Consider the following 23793-nt stretch of genomic DNA (forward strand, 5'->3'; position numbering starts at 1 on the left):
AAAATAAAAATGCAAATATTTTATTAAAACATTTCAATTAGATATTCAGTATTTGGGAAAATATGGTATTTGGAACATCCCTATTTCAAAGAATTAAAATCAGTTATGAAACAGGGCAAATATTTCCTAACTTTAAAATTACTAATGGCTAACTTAGGAACTGAAAGGTAAGATTTTAAATATTGTGTGATATTTTTTATGATACATTATAAAGTAAATATAAAATTATACATGAGTAAACTTACAGTATTGTTCATCAGAGCTTTTAGGCACTTGATGCACTCATGCTGAATACGTTCATATTTTACATTTCTGGAAACAAAAAAAAAAAAAAGAAAGAAAATCAATACATATGGTTTTTTTAATTTAGACAAAATATCACATGCAATATAAGTAAAATTAATGCCAAAATTTCTTTTTTAATAATTAAAAACTCTAAATTTTAAAGACATCACAAATTGTATTTGGCAATACTTACTTTCCATAACATGAGTTAAGAATTTGAAGTAATTTATCAAGGCCTCTGCTTCCAAATTCTTGCACCCAGCTAAGGTTGAAAAAAGTTTTGAAAAATAAGTTTTTCATAACAAAAACTTCAAAATATCTGGAATTTTTTTTGCTATTTTTTAAAAAAGAAAAACTAACCTGACAGTGTTATTAGTTAACGCAATTCTTAATGATTCCATACACTGAAATAATTTATGTACACTAATATCAGAATTACTTAAATAGGAAATATAATCTGCAGGGCTATCAAGACGACTCTTCTGTAAAAGAAAGAAAAAATGAGAGTGTACCAAAATACTTAACATAATAAAGAAACATTTGAAGCAGTGAGAAGGAAAGAGAAGAACCTCTCCTCTGTCTTAGGGCAAAAATGGTACTAGTAGCCCTGGTAGTTGCTGCTATACAGCATGATTTTAAAAAAGTTTTCAATGAAAGCCTACCTTGTAATGGAATTTTAAATGTGTTTTACTCAAAACTCGAAAACGTCCACTTATATCCCTTTGCTTCTCACTGCCTCATTTGCACAAAGAGTGATAAAATGGTAAAAACAATTATATGTATCCAAATTATGACATCTAAATGTGCACAAAACTGACATGTAAAGTTTTGTTTCCATGAAAGCAAATCTGTTGTAACCGAGTTCATGCAGCTCTAGTATTCTGGATGTCAATAAGCTAAAACAATGGATCATTCAAGTCTTTGAACCAAGGATACCAGAAATGTGTCAAAACCAGGGCTGCGGAGTCGGAAGGAATATGGCCGACTCCGACCCCGACTCCTGGATTTTGAAACGCCCGACTCCGACTCCAACTCCGACTCTGGATTTTTTTTTAATTTTTTTAATTGTATTTTTTAAACTCCCTCTCTCCATTCAAGGGAAGGGGGAAAACCTCTTAACAGAGATTGAAATATTAATTCCTTTTTATGAAAATTTAGCATTTTGTTTTTTATTGTAAACCCAAGACGTCATACAACGTTAGAAATTCAATTTAAAAATCAAACTTTCCAATAGTTACGAGTTAAAAAGTGAGATGACTTAAAAATCCCTTTTAAAAATTTTGAAAATGATTATCTGTAATTTGCCCCCCTTTAATGTTTAACAAATATATATTGATCAAATCGTGTGCTTTCAATTTTTGAAAGCTGTAACTTGAGAGAAAAAAAACTTTTTTTCTAAATCCAAGTTCTTGAGAGGGAGTGGTTTGCCCCTGGTGACATCCATCTAGTAGATGACACCCAAAGTTAATTTCAGAGTTTATAAAAAATATAAATACTTTAATTCTGAAAATTTTCACGAACATATTTTAAATTATATTTCATCAATAAAATTTCAATGAAAATAGGGCACATATGCGTCAGGAGCTAATTTTACACAAAACGCGGCGGTATACAAATTTGTACGAATAGCTTTTACTATACCTATATTTCTTCTTCGCTAAATTTTTAGTTTAAATTTTATTGGCTGCTTTAGAATTAACCTAAATATGAAGATTTTAAGATTAACTGCAATTCTCGAGTGTTGTAATCAAGAAATTTTTTACACTTATTTTGTTCCATACTTTTTAGTGAGAACCAAGCTTACAGAAATAGTCTTAATAAAGAAAAAAAACATTAGATTATTTCATCGAATCTTTTGGATTCGTGCTTTCGAGCCAGAACTTCTTTGAATTTGCCGATCACACTTAAACGTTTCAACCTTAGCTACAGGCGTCGACTTACTAATTTGTTATGTTTCTTTTACTATTTTAAACTGAGATAGAACAAAACACTATATTTCTATTTTTATTTGAAAGTGATTACTTGAAAATGTTATTCAACAAAACTGTTTGCTGACAGTTGCTATTAGTTAAGTTAAAAAGCAAGCAAACTAGGGGACGGCTACAGAAAGTTCGGTAAGCATTCAAGCTAGCTGATTGCCATAATGGCAGTTATTTTCTCATTAGTATCTTTTTATACATGTAATCGAACCAATTGGTAATCAATTTTTAAAAAATGCAAGGAGAGTCAGTGAAAAGGAAAGAAAAAAAGAAGCCCGGAGTCGGAGTCGGCATGTTTTCCAACGACTCGGACTCCGACTCCTTTATTCCAAAATCAGTCCGACTCCGACTCTTCGACTCCGACTCCACAGCCCTGGACAAAACACTTGGCATGAAATTTAGTTTTGGCTTGAAATTAAATGTGTCACCAAAAGAGCTCATTTGAACTGTGTAATGTTTAAAATTATGTTGTACAAAACTGTTTTGTCTTGTCTTTCCAACAAAACAATGTACATATTCCAATTTAATCTTTCTTTTTTCAAACTTGAAATGCGCTCAATACTTTTGGCTCACCTTGTATTTTATATAAAACAGTTTCTAATATCAAAATTTGGAATATGTTTAAGATCTAATTAAAAATGAATGCAATTAAAAATTTCTGGAATTCAAAAAAATACTTGGAAAAAATCCCCTACCAAATTTGGGCATTATTTACAGTATAAAATACTGACCGCTGTGCTCCCTTTTATGTGCATGCTGAGAAGTTTTCTTTTCTCATCCACTCCTTTTTTCCTAAGTGGTTCTTTAAGCTCTTCAGATAAATTCATATCATCCTGAAAGAAAAGCAATGTGAATAAATGTTAATAAAGCAACAGAACAAAGACAAAAGAATATTAATATGAAATAAAAAAGGCACATGATAGAGCACAGTTTCTGAATCAACTTAGAAGATTTAGAACGAAAACATATTCAAAAAATAACACGTAATATCATGAGGAAATAATTACTTGCATCACTCTGTAATGTCACAAATATTTAGACTCCTATTTAAGGGGGGGGGGGATATGCATGCTTCCTGACACTTTTTTTTAAAGAATTTACAAAATAAATAACAATAATAATAATAAATAAAAGAATTAAAAAAAACATGTTATCTTTGAAATTTGAAACAAATTTTTATGCTAGTTTTCCTTAGAAAGAAAAAAATAAATAATTTAAAAAAAAAACTCTCTAAACAACCTCCTCTGGTTCCTTGGTAAATCATTTGTTGAAGGAGGTGGTTGCTCGATGGAAGTTGCTTCAAATTAGTCAACTACATCATTAAATGATTATTTTAAGTGCTGTAAAAGCAAAGAATGTAATACATTTTAACAAAACTTTAATACACATTTCTTTTCCCAACAAAGCACAGTTGCTCATTTGCTTTGTATAAAGAGACTGCCTATATTAATTTTCATTTCTTACAATGAATATGAAATAGAAGCTGATATAATAGACCAAACAGTTTCATTTTTCATTCCAGAAGTACAGAAAAATAATAAATGCCTTAATAAAGTTGGGAGAAGGAAAGAGTGCAACCAGAAGCTAGATATACAGTGAAGCATCATTTATACGTTTCAATTTCAGGGTTGGTAAAAAAACCGTTTTTTTTCAAAAAACCAAAAAAAAAGATTTTTTTTTGGTTTAAACCAGGTCTTTTTGGTTTAAACCGGTTTTTTTGGTTTAAATACTATTCGCGAGAAAAACAATTTTCGGAAGGTAATTAAGGTTCCATGTAATTAACAGTTATTCAATAGTCACATTATACCTAATTTCTTGATTAATCAAAGAGATTAGAACAAAATCTTGTAACTAAATTAAATAATTAAAATAGCTTTCTGCCGGGAAATATTTATTGAAATGTTTGACTTAACATATTAGTATGCATATATATATATAGACCTTTTATGATACAAAATACTGGCTTCATTTTTGATTTCATCAAATGAAAGCCAGATTAGGTTTTTTTTTTCTACCAGAATTAGACATTCTTTTTAAAACAATATGAGTAAGTAACTTTTGTAAACTGCACAGGTTAGCTAAGGCAAAGCAAATACCAAAATCCCAATTCCGATGAACAAAAGGGGGGGAAAAAACTAAGAATTATCTGCACCCAATAGTCATAAAGCAGCATAGGTGTACAGCCAATCAAAATCTTTTGAGCACACAGAAAACACCAATGGAGAGTGTAGTTTATATGTGAAGATTTATATATTTCTCAATTAATTTTTACATACATTTCCATTTTGTTCTGGGAATTTAAAAATTTGTCTTTTAATCTTCCTACATTATAATATAAGGAACTATTATGTATCATAATATGAAGTATAAATTTTTTTTTTAATTATATTCAAAAAATATTGTGTTCACCTGCAGAACAAATCTTAATTTTTAGGTGCAAACAATTAAGTTAGACTGATTACCTTACAAGTCAAAGTTAAAATTCCAGGAAAGTGCAAATAAATGGGCAAAAATGTCACACCCCTGCAACAGGAGTGATCAATATAATGGATTGCATCTACAATAAAAGATTCAATCCTTAGTAAATCTTAACTAATCATGCAAATTAAGCATAATGATGGAAGTTGACTGAAATCTGCTTTATGGCACATATATGAAATAAAAAATATATCAATATTTTTTTTCGATTAAACCTTGTAATACATTTTGAAGAAGCAACTTTGCAATTTTAGTATTTATCTCTGCAAATTAGCCAGGAACTTAGCATAAATGGAATTTTACATTTTTCAATATGTGTGGGGAAATCAATGTAAACCTGTAAAATAGATTTTTTTTTTCGCTTTAAAAAAAATACTATTTTTAAAAAAAAACTGCATGGTTTTTATTAAAAAACCAATTGGTTTAAACCATGGTTAAAACCATGGTTTAAACCAAACAACCCTGTTCAATTCTATACGTTTTTATCAATTATACATTTTTTAAATTACACACTTTTTTCATACAATCCCTTCAAAAACGTATAAATGGTGTAACGTATAAATTTTGCACTTTACCTAAATCTCCTACTCTCAGAAACTTTCTTTGGGACTTTTAAAAAAAAGTGTCAATATGAAAGAGTATAAGTTCTGAGGAGTATTGACTCCTTTAAAACAAACTAATAAAGTCCACACAGTGTTTTCACAGTTGCATCAAGATTCAATTGTAAATTTTCAAAGTGTTTCTCCCCCCCCCCCTTTATTTTTGGGAAGAAAATGCAGTTATTTTTTAAGGGGAATGCATCCAGAGTGGTCACTTGCTGGATTGCAGGTTTGCATTAAGTAAATGGGAAATAGTTGTCCAATCAAGTTTTGATCATTTGAAGACTTGGCCAATCAAAGAGTTTCGCTGCATTTTCAGTGAAAAATATTTAGCAGAAAACAGAAGGGACCGAAATGTTTTTTTGGTGTTAAAAGAATTGTATTAAACTGTACAGTATAATATCCAGACTTTTATACTATCTTGTGTAAATAGATTTTTCATGTTGAGCATTTTTGTGCGAAATGTATTTCACAGCAAATATATAATATATAATCTAAAATTTTGAAAACTACATAAATAAAAATAATTTTAATGATAAATTCAGTTCAACTATGTATAGTCTGTCTACAGATTATATGAAACTGGCAAAAGCCCAGTTAAGACAAATCTATCTGTGTGAGAGAGAAAAGTATAAATGTGACGCAACATGTTCTGCTCATTTGGATATGACTTTGCTTATATTAGATTTTGCCTGTAAACCAGAAGTTTGACTTTCCATCTAATCGGCGGTCAGACTGCATAACATAATGATGTTCAAGGATGATGTTATGCAAATAATAAAAATTTTGAAAGAAAAAAAATAGAACCGACTTCAAAATTGCTCTAAAAAGTGAAAAATAATTTTATTCTTTAAACACCATTGATAATGCTTTTAAACATAATTTTTGAAGTTGGAGCAAAAACAATACGTAAAATCCAGTGTAACCATGCTTCATTCATATTTTTTTCAGAAAAGCATCCAAAGTTACGAATGAAAGATTTATATCGTTATTCAAATATGCTGTCATCAATGCATAATGTATGTGATAGTGAAGAAACTGAGCCTGGTTAAATTTATAGTTATAGTTGAGTTACGGCTGTGAATGCTTTTATCTATCGTTTTTGCGCCAGCTTCAAAAATTATGTTTAAAAGCATTATCGATGGTGTTTAAAGAATAAAATTATTTTTCACTTTTTAGAGCAATTTTGAAGTCGGTTCTTTTTTTTTTTTTTCAAAATTTTTTTCATTCTTTTTAGTGTAAACTAGCTGCGTTGCCCGGCTTTGCCTGGTCCACTTTGAAAATAAAAATTGTGTCAAGTGACGTATATTCAACAATCAGGTGTAAAAATTAAATAAAAGAAAAACATCAAGATTTCCCTTGCAAACAATGACGACAGATCTTAAAATACTTTTAAGAAATTGAATCCAGAAAGATGGATTTAAAATGCGTAACCATGGAAACACAAAATAAAATAAGTTTAAGAAATTAAAATGCGAAAGAAAATGGTTCACAATTTGAATGGAATCCAGATTTCTTAACCTTGATTTAAAAAGGCTTGTAACTTTTTTTCTTTTCGAGATAAAAGCTTATTTTTTCGACCGTAAGTCGAGTTAGATCCGGAGTAAAAAAGGTTGCTTTTTCAAATAGCATCAAAAAGAAAGCTGTAGGACAATTCCTTCACTTTTCATTGATTTATTTAATGAACAAAGCTAAAATCGCAAATAACTCCCACCGCAATTAAGTTAGAGCATTGGAACAAATTGCGTAGAACGCGAAAAATTCTTTCCTTTCCAACGATATACAATATTACTATTTGCGAGTAATTTTTCACCCCCAAATTCGGGAATTTGTGAAAATTGGGCCTAAATTAGAATAAAAAAAGAACTATTCATCGAATTGTTTTCGAACTGGTCTGCAAACCTTCTCAGGACTTAAAGGAACAAACTGAAAATTTCAGCAAAATCGGCCGGGTAGTTCTCGAGTTTTGCGAGTTCAAACACACAGACGCTTTTTGGAGACTTCATTTTATACTATGTAGAGATGTAGGTATTTCAGAAATAGTAAGAAGTTACTATCACGAAGCTTGGCCTTATTTTTTTCATAAAAATGCTCCATACTAAAAAAAAACTATAAACACACATTAAACTTTAGGCGATTGGCACTAAAAACTTATCTTTGTTCCTCTCTGGAATTCATGTGTAGTTAATTTAATTATAACCATTTAAGTATTACGTTTTCCCTACCTAGTTTCCATTTCACAGCATACAAGTTGCTTGTTATGTAATCCTGTATTTTCTTACTTATCCCTGATCATCTGTTACTGGCGTAAATGATAACGATAAAAATACTACTGTGTAGTTGAGGCAAACCAAATGGTAGCATTGTGAAGGCTAAGCAGATCCTAATCACTGCATCACCTTGCTTCCAGGTTAGGTTTACCCCCACTATGGAGCAATACTGCCGTGCTAAGCACAAAAGTGGTATCTGCACTTTTTATGAAAATTGCGTTAAGGTCACCTGATGGTTCTCTGTCACATATTTTACCTAAATACAATGTTGTATGATCGTTTGTTAATGAGAAATATTTTATTAAAAAATCTGAAAAAGTTGCATCTGAATCAAATATATGGAGTCGCAAAACTTTAAACGGCAATTTCTCATTTTGAACTCAGCTGCAGATACGACTTTTGCGCTTAGCACGGCAGAATAGCACTGAAGATGGGAAGATTTCGATAATTCACATAGGCTTACTATAAATCAGCAGGGTTACCAAATTCAAATTATTTATGCCAAAAATGAGACGACAGCGCCAGATTCCCGATTATCGAAATATCCCCCTGAAGAAACTTGATGCTTGCTTCAGAGAAGCCTTCATTCAAAATTATCACTACAGTTACTATTAATGTTACTGTCGTATGGCACCAAACTTTCATAACAATGGGTTTTATATTTAATCATTTAATAGGGAAATTGCATGAAATTTGTTGTTTTTTGCTCATAACTTTTTTTCTAAAGGACAAATATGGTCAAGCAAAGTAATGGGACCTAAGTTGAGCCATAACCTATCCATTAAAAAAAGAATCATCAAAATCGGTTCACTAGGTGAGACGCTGTGAGTGGACAAACAAAAAAAAAACATACATATGGTATGAACTGATAACCGCCTCTTTTTTGAAGTCGGTTAAAAAATGAAAAAGTCTGATTTATATTTTCAATCTAAAATGTTGATTGATATGATTAGCTATAGTTGGGGCAACCTAACCAGGAAGTACTGAGAAGGCTACGTAGATCCTGCTTACAACATTACGATGCTGCCAGGTTAGGTTTGCTTCAACTATAATCTACTTCTTTACCCTTTTACAATTAATTTTAAAAACAATTGAAACATTTACTAGGAGTTAACTTTCAATTTTAAAACAAACTGATAATCCAATATTAATTTATATTAAAAATAGAAAGACTATTGAAATGATACAGTATTAAAAATGAGATCTTCATCAACAATGAGAATGATTTATAACACATGATTTTACATAGTTTGTTAAAATTTGAACTTATAAACTATTACAGGGTGGTGACAGAAACTGAAAAAAAAAAGTCCCCTGACTTTTCCCTGATTAAATACACCAAATTTCCCTGATTTACTTTACCAATGATAATGGTTTCCTTGCTTTGCCCTACTTGAAATCATTGCATATTAAATAAAATGCAGTGTTTAAAACATTTTAAGCTGTTAATTAAAAATATATTATGAAAGGATGCTCCTTTTTTTTAGTAAATATAGTATATTAAATTATCTACAGGGAAATATTATAGAAAATCTGAAACAAATACTTTACTTCCAGTAACTAGTAATAGAATACTAGTACTTCCAGTAACAGAATAGTAGTACTTCCAGTAACTAGTAATAACTAGTAATAAGAATTCTAAGAAATTATTACTAACACTCTTGAAAAAATATCTTATCATGATAAAACTAAAAAGTGTATATGGAAATAATTTTGAATTAAATTTTCAAGCAGTATAATTATTGCTGCAAGAAAGTGAAAAGTATAGAAATAATGTAGTTTTATTTACGTAAATAAGAGACATTTATATAAAACAAGCTGAAACCTTATAACAACCAGTCATATTGAGCTATTCTCTAATAAAGAACTTAGGTTTTAATGAATGAATACAGAATTTTAACTATTAAAAAACAATAAAAATATTTACTTATGTACACAAGGTTTATGTACTCAATTTCAAACGACTTCCTTATTTGTCGGGAAAAGATAGTAGATTACTTTTGTAAACAAAATATTGAAATGAAAAAAACAATCAATTAATTTCAAAATATATATGTATATATAACTTGGTTTTAAAATAAAAGAATTTTAAAGTATGAAAAAAAAAAACCTTTGTATAATCTGAGGCAACAAGAAAACAGCGATGGTAAAAAACAAAGTTGATTTTCATTTAAAATTTTTAATTTTAGCAATTAAATTAAAAATGCAAAGAAGTAATAATTTTTAAGCTTTTTTTAAAAATCTGTATTAATTTAAAAAACAAAATGTTTTTCTTGAAATTGTGATTACAGTACGATAATTACTTAAAGACAATGAGTAAAGGCAAAGGAACTAGGGCGTTAGTGAGGGCTTCCTCTTTGTATATTAGCATGGAACGCGTAAAAGGTAAATTCGAGCTATGTAAAAAAAAAACTTTACAGACACAGAAGAAATCTTAGGAAGTTCATCCTGTGATTAATAAGTTAAGATTCAATACTTGGACATTGAGAAAAAAAGATGCACAAATATGTGGCAGTGTATAATTGCACCTCATTAATTTTACTTTTTTCTAAACACAAATTGGCAGAAGATGCGTAGGAAATTAAGGTACTTAATTTTGCAAAGCAAAAAAATAAATAAATAAAAAAAATTTCATTTAATCAATTTTCCCTGAATTTTTGTTACTTTTTCGAAATTTCCTGATATTTCCCTGATTAATAAAGTTCCCTGACTTTTTTCTGATCTGACGCCACCCTGTATTAATTTGGAGCTGAAATTGACGAATGCCACTGAAGTTTTCCTGAAGAATATAAGAAAAAATAGACACCCACCAGCATAGTTTCAAACTGGCTGTTGATCTGATCATCTGTTAAACAATCTAGGTTATTTTCTGCATCATTATGAACTTGATCTGTGAAGTCATCTGAATATGGCCTCTGATTGTGCGTATATTTGCCTTTATCTTTTTTAGACTTTCCAAGCCCACCAATTTTCTCCAGCTAAAAGAAAAAAAAGTAGTTAAATAATAGGATTAAAAATAGAATGCTTTGATTTGTTCCTTTGTCACTTAATAGGTTGATCCACTAATTACAACCCTTATTAGTTTTAGCTCATAAAAAATGCTATTTTGGATTCTAGATTATGATTTCAAACAAACATATTTTAAATGGAGACATCTCTAAAACTCACATCAACTACATGTATGTATCACAATTTGAGTCATATTTGCATGATATGTAATAATCATCCAATCTAATATTGTATTTTCACTGTGGAGAACAGAGCTATATACAGGGTCGCGCTCTTAGGGGTTCACCCCCCCCCTCCCCCGTCCACCCCAAAAAAGTTCCTTTTGACATTTAAATGTTCGTTTTTTTTTCTTTTTTTTTCCAAAAAATATTGTTTTAAAACTCAAATGTCTTTCATATGTATATTAATTAGTGTTCCCGCTAGGCCGTTTTTAAAGGGCGCAGCGCCCTGCCCTTTTCCATATCAGCAGAATGTGCCCTGCCTTTCTTTTAGATCGCGAAATGCGCCCTGCCCTTTTGAAAAATAAGTTTTTGTTGTTCAAAAATAAGTCTGTGCTTATAGAAAGATGCCTCAACCATCGTTTCGACCTGCCGCGATATCGGTGCAATTTTATTTGTCCAGCGATCGGCTGCAAAAACGCCCATGCCTTATTCTTGTTCCCAGAATTTCATCCTGAAAACGGCCCCATAAACAAAAGAAGCAAATACTAAGCAAAGAGGGGATGAGATTCTCAGAATTCAAACAGCCTTATCAGTAGGAAACAAAGGCATGTTCTTCCTTCTACTGAGGGTGGGTTTTTGAAAGGTTGTGGGAAGGAGTATGGTCCTCTGGGAAGGGAGAGATCTTTGTTTCATAACTTCCCATCCTTGATCTTCTGAGAATCAACAATGAGAGAGGGAATAGGACATTTTCCTAACATTTCAGCCCTTTGTGCCCGTTTTTCGTTTGCACGTGGAAATTAGGCTTAGCTAATTTTAGCGCATTGGTAGTGATTGTGTAGCAATCTTTTCACATCTGTTTCTGGAAAGTTAACTTTCTGATTGTTTCCTAAGAAGAACATAGTACAAAGTTCACTGGGCTAAAATGCAAGGGTATTTCTTTAATATCTTGGGTTTTCAACCCCCAACCACAGCGCCCTCCCCACCTAAAAAAAACCGTTTGAAATGGAAACATATTGCATTGACAGGGTGTTCTTGCAACTTGCTACCACTACATTTTTGAAGCACTGCACACAGTATTTTAAGTTATTTATTCTATTTGAAATGTAATATATTTATAAAAGGAGAATTTAAACTCATCACGATTTTGATGAGTGATTCTACTAAAATACTTAATGGCACAATGCACATTACTAGGCAGTTTCTTTTGTAGGAAGGGGAGAGCAGTAATTAAATACTGTTCTTAAACTGAAATTCAAAGGGTTTTGAAATGCCTAGAATTTTTTTTACTCTTATAGGCAGTTAAAATTATGGCCTGAAAAGTGTTGAAAAACACCCAAAGCCAAGTTTCAGCATTAGCTAAATGTTCCTATGGAGTGTGGAAAATGTGCTTAGCTTAGTTGGCATTTGTGTGTGTGTGTGGGGGGGGGGGTGAGCTAACCCTGTTCTGAAGACAAGTGCAATTTCTGGATGAAACCATATTTAATACTAAAATCAATGGTGACGGCGATCAAGGGTGGGGGGGGGGGGGATCATGGTGCAGACTAGACTGTTTGAATTTTTGCAAGGTGTTTTAAGTGTTATTCCTCCTCTTAATTTTTTGGGGGGGATGGGGGGGGGGCGCTCAGTACTTTTTGAGTGATGCAACATTGGTCTTGGGTGCAGGACACTGCGTTGAAATAGTGCCCTTTTTTAAAAAAGTGCCCCTTTCAAAGGCCAGCACCCTGCCCTTTTTTTTCCTAGAGTGAACACTAATATTAATTGTATAAAATGCTTTCATAATAGATAACCCGACGACTTGAACATTAGCACAAATAGCGCAAAGTTCTGCATGAAAGTTTTTAAAACCTCCCCGAAATTATTTTCTGGTTATGGCCCTGCTGGTAAAAACTCAAAATGTAACAGGGATAGCTTCTAATGTATTTATATCCACAGTAATCAAAAATGAAATGCTGTAGGAGATTTATATATGGTTCATAAGCCAAGTTGAAAATCTTTTTACAAGGAGTATTCAAGGACCTTTCAAGGGTAAAATGGATTTTTTCAAGGACTAGTTAGGATTATTTGAAAGTTTAAACTTGTTGACAATAATAAAATAACAAGGGTTAATTTGGCTCCATTTTAAATAAAAGTTTCAGCATTAAACAAAACCTTTAACACTACACTGTCAAAGCTTCAAAATCAATCTGTAATAGTATGGTCAGTAAAGATCAGATTGACTATCACTGACGTAAAACAATAAATAAGCACAATTTAAAAATTAAAAGACTAATGTAGTATAATAAGTGATTTTGAAAAATTAAGAAGAAATTTCAAAATTCATTTCAAAGTTTCACTGTGACCGAAAGTAGGTGCGAGATATTTTTACACTGCTTGTTGGCTTATTTGCATTATACAAGCCATGATTTTTTATGTACATGTAAGTTTGGCATTGAATACGTTGGTTTCAGTCACATGCGGCTCAAGAGTGCCAGTATTTGAAGCAGCAGAGTTGGCAATAACGATGCTAATTGCTATGGTCAATTATTTAGTAATAAACTAAATTAATAAAAACTTCTAAAATAATTGAAAACTTAACAAGATGCAAAAGGGTTGAGATTCCACACACTATACACAATTTTTGCTGAAGCACAAGCTCAATACTGGCAAGACTCCAAAGATTTTTATTAAATGAGTTATGAAAGTTTAGTTAAGTTCAAGTCTAAAATAAGTCCATTCAGTGTACTAAATTTGATGCCTGTTTTTCAAAAAAAAAAAAAGAAAGAAAGCTCCTCAAAAATAATCAGATCTTCATAGCATAGAAATAAGATTGAAAAAGTACAGAAATAGTACATTGATCCAATAGTTAGAAATAAGATTGGAGAAAACTCCGCAAAACTGACAACAAAAACTTTTTAGGCTTTTTATTTTTACTATACCGTTTATAAATATCATAAAATTCAAGGACTAAAGACATATTGTGACGTTTTTCGAGACTTTCCAAACACTTAAAAATGAAATTTTTTTTTCAAGCAGTTTTCATGTTTTTAAAAAGAATACAAACTATGTTATAGGCTTTAATGAATAGAACTGGCAAGCAGCTTAGCATGCTAGTGCAAATATACCTTTTGGAAATGTGAATAATTACATATGGTTTATTAATTAACATTTCCAAAAAACCAACAAAATGGTAACCCCAAAATTGGTATGCAATGATTTCTATAACTATGTAGAAAAACTAAAAAGAATTAATAAAATAACTAATGTACAAACATTACCAGAAAGCCGCCCATTTTGTCCTTTGAAGCCATTTCCTACAAAAGAAAAATACATGTCAGACATTGTAAAAGATTAATTGCATAAAATACATTAGTGATAAAACAAGAAAAATATTTAATATTTTTTCATTTCACCTCATGATGATTACAAACACAGTATTAAGGGGAAACAAACCTTTCAGAAAACTCTTTTAACATATTTTCTGCAACTTACCAAAATCTCACAGAAAATTCAGAAAGAATGCAACAAAAATGAAATGTTTGAATTAAAGCGATATAAGCTTATGTTAGCTAGGCCAGTAATTTGTGTGGGGTGCACTATTTCACTTTTCTCCCTAATTTGGTGTGAAGTCCGAATTCCACAGTACACACATGCCATATGGGATTGTAAGAAAGACATACAGCACAACACATTTAAACAAAGAAAAGACAAGAACCAGGGAGAGAAAGCTTTTTAATTTTAAAAAATAAATAGGGTCGCCCGGGGTATAATGGATATAAAAAACAGCATTTTTAATTTCAGTGCCCCATAGCAGAAATATTTATGAAATATAATTGTGTTTTTGTTCAATATTCTATACATTGTGTGTCTTAGGTCTAATTTGGATATAGTTTGTGTCAACTTTTTACTTTAAATTTAGTGTAAAAGGGAAAACCTATTTTACCCCTGTGTATGCTCATTTTACCCCATGCTCGGGGTAAAATGGGTAGACACCAGGGTACAATGGGTATATGCTGTTTAAAGTTGTATAATTGCATTGGAGGAAAAAACTTTAATCCAAAACAACCACAAAAAATGTTTACAGACCCAAATTTATGAACAAAAGGTTCATTGGCAAAGACATGCGGTTTGGGGTAGTATTTTTACAACTTTGTGATGCCTGCACAACATCAATGTTATCTTTCTTGGAGAGCACATAGAATAATTTGACAGATGATTTGTAGCAAAATCCTTAGTATATTCACCTTCAGCTGAGATTTCAATGATTAAACCTATGAATTCCACAAATTTAACAACGGCTCTGTTGCCAATTGCTGGAATTAACAACTAGGAGAACCATTAGTTTTCACTTCTACTTCATTAGTTATTTTATCAATTTTTGTTAATGTCTTTTTTTTTAATTTATTTATTTTATGTGTATTTATTTATTTTTTCTGCTTTTGTTTGTCTCTTGCCTGTTCATGTACAATCTTGCAGCCACCTGCACTGTAATTAAAACTTCTCCCACCTTTCTTTGGACTCTTACTTTTTTTTTTCTTGTAAATTTTTCATTTCCTTATCAGTGTAAAAAATGGCTGTGAACAAAGAGGTATAGCAGGAGGATTTAGTTATTCAGTACAACTTTGCTATGAGACATAAGGATTCTGTTGTGATTGCGTGTGAGGTTGTACTTAGATTATGTTCTGGGCATGGAGGGTTGGTGGTTTTAAAAGGGAATTAAAAAGACAGCATATTAGCTATCAATTCTTACTATGTTTCATAATGTGTAGCAATGAACCATATACATAATAAACTTATAGTAAATTACTAACCTACAGTAATCATGAACTATATCGATAATAATCGAAAAATATAATACCTTTAAGTACTAATTGGTGTAAGTTATGTAATTAAAATAACACAAATAAATATAGAGCAATTATTTATAATTCTTTTTTTTAAAACATACTTTTAGTTTAAAAGATGAATAATATCTAACAGTTGTCTTGGAAAGATAATTAAGTTTTTTAATCTTCACGCATTCAATGTCTTTAACTCAAAAATGTTGGCTATACCCATTTTACCCTGTACAACTCAAAGTACTATAAAATTTTTGTAAGTATTAAAATTTAATTATTTTTTGAGTTTTTCTGTTAGAAAATTTTTTTTTCTATCAAATCCAAATAAGAAACTTCTGAAACTCTCCCTGTAAATTTTTCTAGAAAGAAGTTTATCACTCACTACAAACAATTGCTATGTGCTTGTTGCTAAGCCTGGTAAATGAGTTGCTAGATTTTTTTTTCCTCAAGTCAAAATGTTGCCTGATATGTAAACATTTTCAACATTTTTTTTTTTTTTTTTTCAAAAAATGTTGTCCAGCAGAATAAAATCAAGAAAAATGCAACTATACCCATTTTACCCCGGGTCCCCCTATTGTTGAATGAAAGAATGAAAAAAATCACTGCACACATATACTAAAAAAAATACCCTTAACGTTATAAACTAAAACTATATGAAAAATCACTGTATTTTAAACAGTTATTGTTGTTTTAAAAAGACAACAATTTCAAAGTGAAAAATCAAAATGTCTCTGAGTCATCTTAAATTTTAAAAATATATATGAGGCAGTGAGAAGCAAAGGGATGTAAGTGGACATTTTTAAGTTTTGGAGTAAAACACGTTGAAAGATAACATCCTTGGTAGGCTTTCATTGATTCTTTTTTTTAAATATCATGATACGCAGCAGCATCTACCAGGGTTACTATTACTATCTCTTTCCCCAAGACAGAAGAGGATCCCGGTTACATTTGTACTGGTTATCTCTAAATTTTTAATTTTGCCACTTACATCCCTTTGCTTCTCACTGCCTCAAATGTCTGTCAAAAACAGACCTTTAATCCAGAAACTTCAATAAATTTCTTTTAAAATAATATTAAATACAAGTATATTGCTTTACATTCAAAAAACCATGCTGTGGTTTCAGTTGGCTTGGAATGATACTTTAGTCATAAGTATACTTTTTAATTAAGGTATTTTTAAAATTAAAATGAAAGCCAATTCAGATTTTCAATTATTTTTAATCAATTTTACTATTTGTGTGTTTACGTCCGTCACGAACTCTTTAATTTTTTTTTTAATTTCTACTTTAGGGATCTATTTTAAAAAAACTAACAATGTTTTCTTCAGTATGATGTAGTACAGGACTGTCCAACTGGGGGCCCGCGGGCCGCATACGGCCCGCCAACACTTATTGTGCGGCCTGCAATCGATGTTGACATTCCTGCCTTTGTCAAGAAGGCGGATCGGTCTCAGTTTTCCCATTAAAATGTAAGCGAATTGTTTTATAATTCTTCTGTTTCATTGTTTTATAATTAACAAGGGATCTTCGGCGGAACGCTGCCCATTCGGCGCCCTGTGACGTAGGCTCGTGACGTTTCAGAAGCGCGCACTTTTGCGCGTGGATTTTTTAAAAATTCATTAAAAATCAACCACGGTATTTTAGATTGTGCTTTAACGAATCCAGTCCTCCATAGTGTGTTCAAAAGGATTATTGAGTTTCTGAAAAATAATAAAATAATAGTTTAAAAAACTAAAAAAAAACACGCTTTCGTAGCAAAAATGAACTAAAAAGTGAAAACTAATCTTTGGATGATAGTAGTTGACCAATCACTTAATTTTAATGTAATACAAAAAAGCGTGGGGTGCTTGTCTGTCTATGTATATTTTTGCATGGACAACAAATGGAAGAATTTCAAGACAACTGATAAGAAGCCCCCCACGCTTTTTTATATTACACTAGTGGTACCCGCACGGCTTCGCCCCGCAATAGAAAAATCAAAAGGTCTTTTGGTTCGCCTGTATATTTACAAATAATGTATAGTGAATTTTCTCGCCAGTTGGCTTGTACCGACATTACGGTTCCACGTTATGATAATTTCGTATCTCGCCAATTGGCTTGTGCCCATGTTACGGTTCCACGTTACGATAATTTCGTAATTTATGATACTTTTTTTTCTTAAAATTGGAATAAAAAAAGAACCACATCGAATTTTCGAAAAATCGCTTCGAGGTGCACACCCCCATGCTACATACTAACTTTGTGCCAAATTTCATGAAAATCGGCCGAACGGTTTAGGCGCTATGCGCGTCACAGACATCCTACGGACATCCTACAGACATCCTACAGACATCCTCCGGACAGAGAGACTTACTGCTTTATTATTAGTAAAGATAATTCAACTATTAATTGTTATTCTATAAAAGGTAAGAGGTTATTGTTCAACTTTTTCAAACTGCTGCCCGCCAGGTGATCAGTGACCGAAATTCTGGCCCATGGGCTCTTTGCAGTTGGACAGCCCTGATGTAGTAAGTACCTTATAATCAATTTAATCACTTTGGATCAGTTTACATTTGGTAAGTGGAATTAAAAATGAGAAATTATTGTTCATTTTTTTAATCCGACAACTCAGAATTGCCCTATAATGGAAAACTACCCATTACAGCAAATGAAAACAAATGTTCGGAAAGTCACACCACTCACAAGATTTCAGTACTTATTGTCATATGCCTAAAATTTAGAACATATACCACAAGACACTAATCATTACACCAGGGGTGGATACACACTACCATTTTAGGGGGGGTCATACCGAAGTATGACGACAACCCCCCTTCCCTCTCTCTTCATAAACACGGTATGGAAAATTTCTGAAACTGCTTGGGTGTTGATTAAAAGCACCAAATCAGCCAGGAATAAGGCATAAACCTTACAAATTATTTTCATTTGCAATTAAAAAAAGTAGAGTACAGTCAACCCTCGTTTATTGCGGTTAATTCGTTCCAGACTTTACTGCGATAACTGAATTTCCGCGAAGTAGGATTCTGCATATATTTTTCTAATTAGAGCGCATAAAACTTACAGCAATTTAAATAGGTTTTTTATCATAGTTAGAGCTCCCTAGACATAAAATAGCACCCTTAGCCACCATTACATATGTATTACTTAATATATTGCATGAAATATGAAAATTAGATATGTTAGACATAATAGATATCACATTGTTAATTATTGGGAAATAAACTACACACACACACGCAGTTCTTACACACTACTACTAGTCTATATAAAAACCTAGTTCATGTTTGATGATGAATCAATTGCCCGTTAGTGACCGTAGGAGTCCACGTTCTTCCCCTCTACATTTACGTGTACAACTTAAAAAGCCAATACATTATTGAATACCATTTCCAGATGTATTTATCCCCTAGTAATAATACAGTGATTTATACTTTCCAGTTAGTGCTTGACGGTTATGAGATAGTGATTCCCTACACTTTCTTTGGCGATTTTATACCTCCAGACCCCTCAACTAGTACAACTAGCCCCTCAGACCTTACTTAAAAGCTTACCTTACTTAAAAGACATATACTTGGTTATTCCTTTTGTAGAAAAAAAGTTACACGAGCGCATAAAAAAGGCTAACTACTATATTTGAAAAAAAAAAACTAGAAAAAACCGTGACGTAGTGAAGCCGCGAAAGTTGAAGCGCGAAGTAGGCGAGGGACGACTGTATTTCAAATATTTCAAAAGCAAAAAAAAAGGATTGAAAATACTACTGAACTCATGTGTAAATTTTATTCATAAAGTGTTTGAACAATGTGGACGGATACTATTGTCAACGATTTTAGAAGGTCATGACCCCCCATTGTATCCGCCACTGATCATAAATGAATCGATTATTTTAGAAAAGGCTTAAGTTCAATGGATTCCCATAGGACTTATGCCCGTTCTGAAATAATCGATTCACATTTGCTTAAATGAACACTAGGGTGTCTCTTATTTTTGAAATATGAAAATATCATCCTCTCGACCCCTAATTGGGTTCCTTTTTTTATGCAAAAAAAAACAATCAGACAAAATTTTAGGCATGATCGGACAACATTTAGAGGTAGCTCAACGAGGGAGAAGTTAGGAAGGCACATGATGCATACTTGCAATGTTAGGACAAAAATTTTAAATAACTTTTCTATACATTTATTATTACTTTTGTTTCTCATAATTTTCTTTGAACAAGGACTTGATTTGTCGACAAAGAATGAACGAGAAAGCTAAAAAAATATGAAAAAATTAAGACCAAATGTCAAGGTAATGTACCTTTTGTCATTCATTGGGATGGAAAATTAATCAATGATCTTACTGGTATTAGAGAAAGCTGATCATTTAGCAGTGTTAGTATCTGGGAAAGGAACTTCTCAACTATTAGCAGTACCAAAAAATTCCATCTGGCAATGGAGAAGCTTGAGCTGCACCGACTCGAAGCGACTTCGAAGCCATTTAAGACTGGGGTATTGAGGACAATGTTCGTGCAATGTGCTTCGACACAACTAGCTCAAACACAGGCCTGAATTCTGGGACTTGTATCCTTTTAGAGAAGAAGCTTAGTAAAAATCTTCTGTCATTTTCTTGCAGGCACCCAATAATTGAGCTGATAATTAGTTTGGTCTTTAAAGTGTGTATGGGAACGTCTTCTCCAGAAGTTGAGCTGTTCTAACAATTCTAAGAACATTGGGGGCTATAGTGAACAGACAACAAAATGAACCAGGAATTTCATTTGACATTGTACGCTAATCTAGTTGAAGATATAAAGACAGAAACAATCGACTATGCAAGCAAATGCCAAGCACAAAGAGAACCAAAGCTAAGAGGAGATTATAAAGAATTTTTAGAACTTGTAATCTTCTTTCTTTTGTGGGGTTCTAGAAAGGAGAGTTAGATTTAAATCACCCAGGGCCCGATTAAAATATCGAGGAGCCCTAGGCCAAATACTTTTTTCAGGTCCCCTTGTAGCATTCAAACTTTATAACTTCAGCCATTGGGTGAAATAATTTTAACCATAGACTAAAGTTAATTTCAACCATTTGGGAGCCCCTGCATATCGCGGGCCGTAGGCCACGGCATAGTTGACCTATTCAGTAGTCAGGCCCTGATGTCACCGGAAGTAATTCATCATGCCCGGTGGATGTTATAAGTTATATATTGTCTCAAGATCTGGATTTTCAATGCCCAACTTAAACTGACTTCAAAAGAAGAAATAGGATTAATACATCATATGTGCATTTTTATAGTTTGTATTAACTTGAAAGCTTGAATTTCTGCACCACATGCTTCCAGTGTTCCATACAATGACTTGTTTTGGTGGTGAAATCTCTTCGTGAATACTCAGCAATATATTCAGCCATTTCAGAAGCAGCATTACATTAATTTTTGAATCACTTGTGGTACTTATCAGAAGGACTTGTTTGTTTTGTGTTATTTGATAACTCTGTAAGCATATCGATCAAAAGACAAATGGTGCGTAATATGCAGAATAAAGTTCCAGCGGATAGAGATAGAAATTTTCCTAAGCAGCTTCCATTCAATTAAGAATAAGAACTTGCAAGATTTTGTTACAACCAGGTCAGTGACTTTTTTTCAGTTGTTAGATCTCCCAGCTGGATTTCTTGAATGTGATCTAGGCGTATGGGAATAAAGAAATGATTACAAACAGGCAAAAGAGATAGTTAAATCCCTGAAAGTTGTAAACGACCATGCTGAATGTACAATTGCTCTTATTAATGAATACAGTGGGTTCCTTACCCATGATGAAATACAATTACAATTTCTATTGCCAGTTGTTGAAAATTTATAAGAAAAAGTACACTGAGACCAGAAAAATGACACTTAGTAAAGAACCTTTAGTTTTTGCAAAGGCAATACAATTTAAACTTGATAAGAAAAGCTAAAGTCAATGTATAAAATTAGTGCAATAAACAAGTTCATTGGTTTTGAGTGTGTTGTGTCACATGTAATCCTACTTTCTGTAATAACGGTTTCAAAACTTTGAGGTGCTTGAGCTACCCCTAAATATTAAAACATATTGTTTTAAGACTTTACATAATTGTTTTTATGGTAAATGTAACCAAATAAACGGGGGGGGGGGGGAGAGAGACCTGTACAAATATGAAAAAAAAATTTTTTAGGGCTCATAAGAGACATCCTAATGAAACACAGGACAGTTATGAGCCATTCCACGAAGAAGTCAACCCTCTGTCCCCACACGTGACGATTCATATATTTCATTAAAAATCGACCTGGCAGATTCACCTCACTGTGTGCTCTGTGAGGAGACTTCTCCAATGACAGGGGAGCATCTTTATAGTTGTTCCTCTTTTCATGATATTCATAATTGTGATGACTTGAAGCCACCTCATTGTTATACTGGACAGCAAGAGGCCTTATGTTTGAAAGAACGATGGCGGGGCGTAATTTAAAATATATATATATTTCATTAAAAAGTAATTATTTTAAACGGTAATGATGAAATTTTTTGCTTACAAAATCATATGCAAGTTTGTAATTTGTTAAGTGCGAAAAAAATTTTGTCATTAATATTTTAAAGTATTATTTTTAATAAAATATATGAGACGTGGTGTGCGGAACAAAATGACTGTTTTACGTGGAATGGTCTTAGTATTAAAATTAAATTATTTAAAGTCCAGAAGATACAACACAGAACTTTTATTCGGGATCCAGAATACCGGGAAACCAGAAAACTAGTAATTTTATTGCTTGATTTTCACACCTTTTTTTTAACCCATTTTTAGCAATTTTTTTAAATTTGGAGCATTTTTTCAAAAAATCTTAAAGATTTTGTCACAAATGTAGTATTTCTCACATATAAGTGCAAAAAACAAACTTCAAAGCTGAGGAGTCATTGCGAGTCAAATTTCCGAAAATATTTTCCTGAATAAAGAAAATCAAAATTCTGACTTTTTTCCTACTTTATTCCAATTTAAAACTAAAGAAAAAGTATTGAAGCATTCTAATGCTATTTTGTTGTAAATGGCGACAATTAAAACCTTTTAGAATGTAAATGTGATCATGCAAGAAATGCTGAATACCAGATTCTCGAATTTTGTTCGTCAACACAGCAGAGCCTAGAAATTGTTAATGGAATTTCTATGGAGCAACAACTTAAAAAGTAAATTTCTATTGATGTTAATTCAATGCAACCTACTAAAACCTAATGTAATTACAAAAGCGAAATCTCTCCAAAAAAAACTAAAAAAAAACGAGTTCATAAGAGAAACTTTTTTTATACACTTAGTTTAAAAAAAAATTGAACATTAACGTTTATAAAACACGTTTCTTGCCCTTCATTTTCTAATATTTTAAACCATTGTCAAGTGCTATAGTGATTTTTTTTTTCCCTTTTTCTATGGTGTTGTGAATGTGTACAATGTTTAGGATTTTAAATGCTTCTTTCAATTAAAATTTTAAACTACTTTCTAGTTTATGAGCATTTCTGAAAAGTTTTCTTCATATTTTAAGATGCATTACTATTTATTATAGTAATTTGGGTCTTATAAACAATCGGCAAAAGGAGACTTAAATGATCCAGAAAACAGGGAAATTCAGATATCTGGAATGGAGGTAGTTTCCGAACATCAAGGATAATTAGTTTTTTACTGTACTTAAATATCAAGGACCATGAATAATAAAACAATCTCTTACATATGCAATTCATGTCTCTCATGCCTTCTCTCAATCTAACACACACATTGTACATTTCCTTCAGCTATACGCAATGCTGTAGTTGAAAAAAACTGCAGGATTTGGAGGGAGAGAAAGCTGGGGCAAGAACCCAGGGGGCCCCAACTTCTAGGGATGCCAAAAAAAAATAATAAAAAAACAATTTTTGTGTGTTTTTGTTGGAATTTGATACAAAAAATTCAAGGAAGATGGCTAAGGGTGGCAGTTTTAAGTTATATCTTCTTAAGAAGATCTGTCACTATATTGGAAAAGAAGGGTTTGGAAAAAAACTCAAAAAAAGAAAGAAAAGGTCGGTTGAAATCAATTTATTTTTTTCACAGTAAAAAACCAACCATTTAGTGTGATGGCAGCCTTCATGTTCCCACTAACTACACACCACTTGACTATATACTTAAAACTATTTATGGTATGACGCATCATGTTAGTGTAATCACAATTTACCTGGGGGGGGGGGGGGCAAAAGTC

The 23793-nt window shown here is 32.0% G+C and overlaps 1 protein-coding gene across 1 annotated transcript in view; it reads right to left on the minus strand.

Moving 5' to 3' along the window:
- The window catches only part of LOC129216117 (protein diaphanous-like), an 85597-nt gene that overhangs the window by 59000 nt on the left and 2804 nt on the right, over window positions 1-23793 (minus strand). Inside the window, exons 2-7 of the mRNA XM_054850269.1 lie at window positions 14036-14071; window positions 10422-10589; window positions 2996-3097; window positions 646-767; window positions 479-547; window positions 246-312 (exon numbers count right to left, since the gene is read on the minus strand). Of these exons, the coding sequence (XP_054706244.1) occupies window positions 246-312; window positions 479-547; window positions 646-767; window positions 2996-3097; window positions 10422-10589; window positions 14036-14071 (564 nt within the window). The remainder of the gene's footprint in view (window positions 1-245; window positions 313-478; window positions 548-645; window positions 768-2995; window positions 3098-10421; window positions 10590-14035; window positions 14072-23793) is intronic.

This window comes from Uloborus diversus, chromosome 2 (genome assembly GCF_026930045.1).
Source record: "Uloborus diversus isolate 005 chromosome 2, Udiv.v.3.1, whole genome shotgun sequence".
NCBI classification, from domain to species: domain Eukaryota; kingdom Metazoa; phylum Arthropoda; class Arachnida; order Araneae; family Uloboridae; genus Uloborus; species Uloborus diversus.